Source organism: Spermophilus citellus, assembly GCF_964194105.1.
Source record: "Spermophilus citellus genome assembly, chromosome: 5".
NCBI classification, from domain to species: Eukaryota; Metazoa; Chordata; class Mammalia; order Rodentia; family Sciuridae; genus Spermophilus; species Spermophilus citellus.
The window spans coordinates 114547501-114554990 of NC_138186.1; the positions used below are offsets into that span (position 1 = coordinate 114547501).

A 7490-nucleotide genomic window follows, 5' to 3' on the forward strand; every position below is an offset into this window, starting at 1 on the left:
GGGGGAGTGGGGGAGGCGGGGTGGGGGAGAGGCTGGGGCCGGACACATGCATGGAAGGTCTTTGGCTTGAACTCTGAGAAACTTGGGAAAAACCACTGGAGGCTATTTGAGCTGAGAACTGCCGTGGACTGATATGGAAGCAGAATCCCTCTGGTGGCAGGCTACAGGGGATATAGAACAAATAAAAAAGGCCAAGGATGACAGTGGCTCAGAGCAGGTTGGGGTGGTGGGAAAGGTGGTAAAAAGTGGTCAGTTTCTAGATAAATCAAGGGGACAAAACCAACAGTTATGAGAAAAAGAGAGGCGTCAAAGACAGAGCTGGGGTTTTTGCAACAGGAAGAATGAGGGATGTTTTCTGTTTGTTAGAGTAGAATGAAGTTCAGTGTGGGACATGCTAAGAACAAGATGCCTGTTAGCTGTCTGGGAGAAGATGTGGCAGGCTGTTGATATACAAGTCTGAATTTAAGAGAGGTTTGAGATAGACACACATGGCAGACCCTGGTGTTGTCTTGCCAGCATCAAACTAATCACCTATGACTTGGTGACTAGTTCCCAGGCCTGCTGTAGCAGATTGCAGGCTTAAGGTAGCCTCTATGATTTCTGCCTCCTGGTATCCTCATTCCTGTGTGATGCCCTCCACTTTCAGTAGTGTGGGACCTGTGATATGAGTGGAATGAAGTCAACAAAACTAGATTAGTGTGACTCTGTGCACATGTGTTCCATAAAATGGAGTGGCTGTTGCTAGGGCCTTCCTTTCTCTTGCTGACTGCAAGTGGCCATGTTGAGTAATCCTAAGTGGCAAAGAACTGTATCCCTTAGGAATCTGGCCAATAACCAATCAGTCCTATGCCCACAAGAAACTTGTGAGTGGAGAAGGAGGCCCTGAAGACATTTCCTGTCATAGAACTGTTCTTGGCTTGTGCACAGATAGAGAAGAGTAGAAGTCCTAGAGAGTCAATGTCCCCAGAAGCAAACTTTAATTAGTGAGTACTAGGAATTGATGTGCAGAAACCCCAGCTTCCCAAGTCTTTTGGGGATGAATCAGTAGTGCAGTTAAGACCCAAGGACAAGCAGGTCAAAAGAACAGAAGGAAGAGTCTGGACACAGACACATGCTGGAATGGACACTTGTTTATAATATAGATGGCACTGAAGAGTGGTAGAAAAAGAGAGGTTATGTCAATAAATGATGTTAGGTCAATGAGATGTTTATATGGGGAATAAGCAAAACTTGTCCTCTGTCTCACTGCATATGCAAAAATCAGTTGCAGGTGGATGGTGGATCTAATTCCAAAAGGGAAAAAAACAATAAAGATTCTAGATAAAAACAAAAGGATAATTTTCTATCCTTGGGATGGGCAAGGATTTCTTAATCGGGAATTGTAAAGAACTAACTGTAAAAGACTGATAAATTGGATAACCACCTAAAATTAGGAATCTGTTTATAACAAGACACCATTAAGTGAACAAACCACAGAAAGGGATAAGTTGTGACATTTTAAACAAATATTCTATATTTAAGCCACATAAAGTCCCACAGATCAACGAGTAGAAAAATCACATAAGAGAAAAATGGGGGAAGGTCAGACATTTGTCAGATCCCTGTTGAATGGCTAATAATATATGAATGGGGCTGAACCACTTTAGACATCAGAGAGTGAAATTAAAACCATAGTGAGATATTTCTATATATCCATCAAAAGGATAAAGTTTTAAAAAGGTGTTTGCTGAGTATTAGCAAAGATATGAAGCCACTGATACAACAACTTTATTTAATTTAATGTAATTTATTTATTTATAGGGGCACTGGAGATTGAAGGGATGCTCTACCACTGAGCTATGTCCACAGTCTTTTCCACTTTTTATTTTGAGACAGGGTCTTGCTAAACTGTTCAAGCCAGCCTTGAACTTGCAGTCCTCCTGCCTCAGCTTCCCAATTCACTGAGATTACAGGTATGTGCCACCATGCCTGGCTGGTACCATTACTTTAGAAAACTGGTACTATTGACTATAGCTGAACATATATATACACTGTGATACCATAGTTTTATTCCAAGTTACATACCTGAGAGAAATGGCCCATTTGGTCACCCACAGACATGTACAAAGATTCTTAGCAGGATTATTTGTAATAGTTAAAAAAGGAAAACAGCTCTTTCCGCCATCTTTTTGTGCCACCATAATGGTGCGCATGAATGTCCTGGCTGATGATCTCAAGAGCATCAACAATGCTGAAAAGAGAAGCAAACGTCAGGTCCTTATTAGGTTGTTCTCCAAAGTCATTGTCCTGTTTCTAACTGTGCTGATGAAGCATGGTTACATTGGCGAATTTGAAATCACTGATGATCACAGAGCTGGGAAAATTGTTGTCAACCTCACAGGCAGGTTAAACAAGTGTGAAGTGATAAGCCCCAGATTTGATGTGCAGCTCAAAGACCTAGAAAAATGGCAGAAAAATCTGCTCCCATCCCATCAGTTTGGTTTCATTGTATTGACAACCTCACCTCGCATCATGGACCACAAAGAAGCAAGATGAAAACACACAGGGGGGAAAAATCCTGGGATTCTTTTCCTAGGAATGTAAAACATACGTATAATAAAATGCCTCCGTGGACTCTTCTTCTAAAAAAAGGCAAACAACTCAAATGTCAATCAGTCACAGGATGGATGAACACGGTTAGTCCAGCCACACAGCGAAACATCGTTCAGCCTGAAAGTGGACAAATCACTGCCTCACACCACACCAATGAATCTCACAAGGACTGTATTGAACAAAAGAAGCGTTTGGGATGAGGCTGTGGAATGAAACAGGAAGAACTTTAACTTCATCTAAGATACTGTTCTTGTTTTATACAGAACTTATATGTGAAACAAAAGTTAAAAATTGCTAACTTTTTAAGTCTGGATAATGAGAACACAGAGGCTTGCAATAACAGTTTTTGTAGTTTGGGGTATTTAAAAATTATGCAGCCTCCTCCAAAAATAAAACCAAGCCAGTATCTGGTGTGTGAGCAGAGGCAGTAAAGATCCCATATTAAGGCCTTTTATTTCTTTACTAAAACTCCTAACTTTTATATCAGGGTTTAATTTACAATTCTCATTATTTTGCTTCATTAGTGTTTTAGTCAATTCAGGCCGCTACAGCAAAAAATCATAAACCAGGTGGCTTGAATGACAGAAATTTATTTCTCACAGTTCAGGAGGCTAGAAGTGCAAGGTCAGGTGCTAGCAAGGTTGGTTTCATTCGGTGTTCTCTTCTTCTGGCTTGAAGATAATCCCTGAGTGTGCACAAAAAGGTCGTCTTTTGGCTTGTAAACAGTCACCATCACACATCATGATGACTGTCGACAAGCCAAAAGAAGACCTCTTTGTGCACCCTCAGGGAGAAAGAGCAGGTTGTCTTCTTATAAGAGCACTATTCCCAACATGAGGGCCGACCCTCATGATCTCATCTAACCCTAATTACTGCCTAAAGGTCTTACGTCCAAATACCATCACAATGGGGGCTGGCATCAATTTTTTTTGGGGGGGGGCATACAAATATTCAGTTCATTGCTAGATTGCTTCATGTGTACATGCTACAAAAATGAGATTGCAAATTCAGTATCTTCTATGGTTCTTTGCATAGTGAAGGGCACATCATGAAATTATCAATAAACATCTGAATTATTTATAGATTGATTGGAAGAAATAAATTTGGTAATTTCAGGCAAGACATTTAATGTTCCATGTCACATTTTCCCCATTTGTGTGAATTCTTTCCTCCCTTGTTTTTATATATATCCCTTATTGCTATAGTGGCCTCATTAAATATTTATTGAACAAGTAAATGGATTTTAGGGAACATCCATACATAAACTCATATATTTTCCCCATCTGGCACATGTAAAGCCATTTTAAGCCACATCTCATTCATTGGTGGTTGAGCCTGGCAAAATGCCAATACAGGTATCTTTATAGAAATAACTGTTTAAGGGCTGGGGATGGGGCTCAGCAATAGGGCACTTGCCTGGCATGTGTGAGGCACTGGGTTCAATTCTTAGCACCACATATAAATAAATAAATAAAGATCTATCAACAATTTAAAAACTATTGAAAAAAAAGAGAGAAATAACTATTTAAAGTGTGGTTAGAAAAAAATAAAATAAAATAAAGTGTGGTTAGCCCTTTATACTTCAGTGTGAACAAAGAAACCGAAACAGTTCTGATGGGTTTTGAGCTCTAGGGGTCTAAGGGAGGACAACTATGGGAGTTTAGAAAGAGAGAGGCTTAAAGGCGCCAAACAGTAATAAGTCCTTTGTAATTTTGCTTAAAGCTCCAGAATGTTGATAAGCAAAGACAAACACAACAAACAACAGCAAAATCCTCAAAGTATACACTGCTGCTGCTGGATTTACTTCTCCTGTCTCTATGATTTCATGGCCTTGATCTGAAAAGCAGCCCATTCTCACTAAGGATCTTTGCGTTTCTCCTGTGCCCACCTGATAAGGTGCCTGGCCCCGTTCCTCTCCCTCATGAGCCTTTCCAGGACCAGGGCTGGGAGCCACCAGGCAGGAAGGAGAAATTTTCTCTGGGTGTTGTGACAACAGCAAGGGCATTTGTCAGCCCCTTGCTGCCTCCACCCACAGCAATCCTCTGGCAGCCGCTCAAGCCCAACCTCAGGCCCTAGGTTCAGGCACTGTCTGGGTGATGTAGGACAGTCAAGAGTCTGGAAAAGAAAGGGCCTGTTTTGATACAAGTAGCTTCACTAATTTGTACAAAAATCACAGGATCCCCCAGACTGGTATGTATTCGAGAAACTCACTCATAAACAGGATGCCCCCAAGAACATGGGTTCTGTGGCTCTCCTCACACTTAGAAGGATCCAGAAGCAGTCAACACCGGTTATCTTCTCAGTTAGTCAAAGAGTGGATTACCCACATTCCTGCCCCAAGTTGTTTAACCTGAATCAAATCATAAGGAAACAATTAGGCAAATCCAAATTGAAGGATGTTCTACAAAATATCATTATAATGCTAGGCCAAAATGCTCCTGCTGCTGCTGCTGCTAGGAAACTGACTAAAGAGATGTGACAATTATATGCCATATGTGGTCCTTGACTAGATCTTAGCTGAAAGGAAAATTTAAAATATATGTGTGTGTGCGTGAAGGTCATTATTAGAATGAGGAAATTTGAACTTGAACTGTACATTAGATGATAGCTTTTTATGAATACTAACCTTCCTCAGTCAACACCCTACTGATTGTACCATCATTGTGAGGGCTCTAGGAGTTATGGCTATTTTTGGAGATATTCTCTGTACAAGTTAGGTGTAATGGTTAATTTTGTGTTTTAGCTTGACAGGTCACAGGGTGCCCAGATTAAATATTACTTCTGGAATTTGAGTCTGAGGACTCATAGATGGCTTCTTTTGTTTCCTCCTTTCCTTTTTTTTTTTTAATCATTAACATTTATTGATGGGCTGAATAAATTCAGTACCCAGACTATAAAACATATACAACTTCCTTCTTTAAATTAATTTATTTTTATTTTTATTTTTATTTTTTTTTTACAAAGAACCCTTACAATAAGGGTCATTATTACATTTAATTATTCATAGAATCACAATAGAGATTTCAAGGGTCACATCCAAAACTAAAGTGCCTCAAAGAGAACAGAAGCAAGGTTCCCTACTTCTGAAGCTGGGAAATCCATTCTCCTCTTCCCCTGGCCTGGGATTTATACCATCAGCCCCCTTAGTTCTCAGGCCTTTGGACTCAGACTGAATTGTACCGACAGCTCTCCTGGGTCTCCAGTTTGTAGGTGGCAGACGGTGGGACTTCTCAGCCTCCATCATCAAGTGAGCAAATTCTTCATAATTAATCTCTCTCTCTCCACACACAAGCATGCTTACACACATTCACACGATCAGTAGGAGATGGAAAGAGACAGAGAGACAGATCCTATAGGCTAGGCTTCTCTGGACAACCCTGACCAATCCATCATGGGTGTGTGTTTAGACCTCTCTGGCTGTGTCCTCATCTGTAACTTGTGAATGTAACTCCTTCACTGGGTTGTGGTCAGGAACGTGGGGACAGCACATGTCAGTTGTGCACATCATCCTTACTGAGGCTCCTATTGTTAGTGAACAGAGGACAGGCAGAGGGAGCTTCCCTTTTGCCTGTTTTATCCTTAGTCTCCTCTTCTAGTAGGTTCTTCCTACTTTTCTAGCTGGAGGTTAGCATTTGAAAACTGATTTAGCTCTCAGGAAGACCTCTTCCTCCTTACCTCCCCAAAGGGAGATTTCTTATTTTTTCTTCCCATCTTAACCCTCCTATTTATATATTTGTTATCCTAAACATTGAACTTTTGTTCAACTATAATACATCTTGCTCTGGGGAAATTCATAAGGCCCTTGAGCCTGCAAATCAGATTAAGGAAAACTAGAATGTTTGTGGCCTCTGTCAATTGATGCCACAAGAGACAATTATCCCCTTCCATGCCACTTCCCTTAGGGTCATGCTCAGAGGCAAAGTCAAGTCAACAAGCATTTATTGAGCATCTACTGGGTGACTAGTGCTGTACAGGTACTACCGGGTACAAGGAAATGGATATCATATGGTGATCAAAGAGCTTACAGGAGGAGATTTAATTTATGCAAGTAATATAACATGAACCATCATTCATGGGGAGAGAAAATACTGTTCAAGATTCTTTTAACAACCAAAATATAATATGAAAATGTCCTTGCTTTCTATCCATGACTTCCTGTAAGCCGTGGGTTCTGCTAATTTGCTAAGCCTGTTGCCTATATTCATCATTGAAGGAAATACTAAATTGCAGTTAATAGGTAACTTTCATGGACCTCTGAATTCTATAACCACACCTCTTGACAGTTCCTTAGGTTAGGAACTCCTGGATCACTTAGGAAGCCTTTGGCTGTTAGAAAACATAACTCAAATTAGCTTAAATTAAAAAGAAATGCAACATGTTACCTAATGATGGATGCTTTGTTTCAACCCAGGTACTTTCCGTCTTCCCTCTTAGCCACTCTAGTCTGTAGGCTGGTTTCCCAGTTGCTTGCAGTTAGCTACACAGGTTCCAAGTGAAGCATCCATGTGGCGATGTCCTGAATCAGTGAAAGAAAGGGGACAGCTTCATAAGAGGAAGCCTTGCCAGAGGTCTCCAGGCAGACCTTCTTCCCTATAATTAATTGTTCACCGCAACCAGTCACGGTGACCCTAATCACCTTACTCATCAGAACTTACCTGGAGTCAGGACACCATTGCTGAGTAGGAGAGAGCTGGACTCCTAACCAGCCCTGAGGTCTTGTTTGGCAAGTAGAAGAGGAGGCCACCAATATAGTAGGGTAGATCCAAATCTGAATCGTTGACATATTTGGGCAGGTGGAAAAGAAGGGAGGCAGTTAGGGGAAATTTCATAAACAAGAATGCAAAGTAGAGTGTAAGAATAGAAATGCATTCCGTTAGTTTTGCATTCTTTATGTTGCA

At 40.9% G+C, this 7490-nt stretch overlaps 1 protein-coding gene across 1 annotated transcript; it reads left to right on the plus strand.

Annotated features, from left to right (window-relative positions):
• The first annotated feature begins 2178 nt into the window (after positions 1 to 2178).
• On the plus strand, positions 2179 to 2565 carry LOC308649794 (small ribosomal subunit protein uS8-like). Its single transcript, XM_081295636.1, has one exon. The coding sequence runs from the start codon at positions 2182 to 2184 to the stop codon at positions 2533 to 2535; it is 354 nt and encodes a 117-aa protein (XP_081151762.1). The 5' UTR covers positions 2179 to 2181; the 3' UTR covers positions 2536 to 2565.
• The last annotated feature ends 4925 nt before the right edge of the window (positions 2566 to 7490 follow it).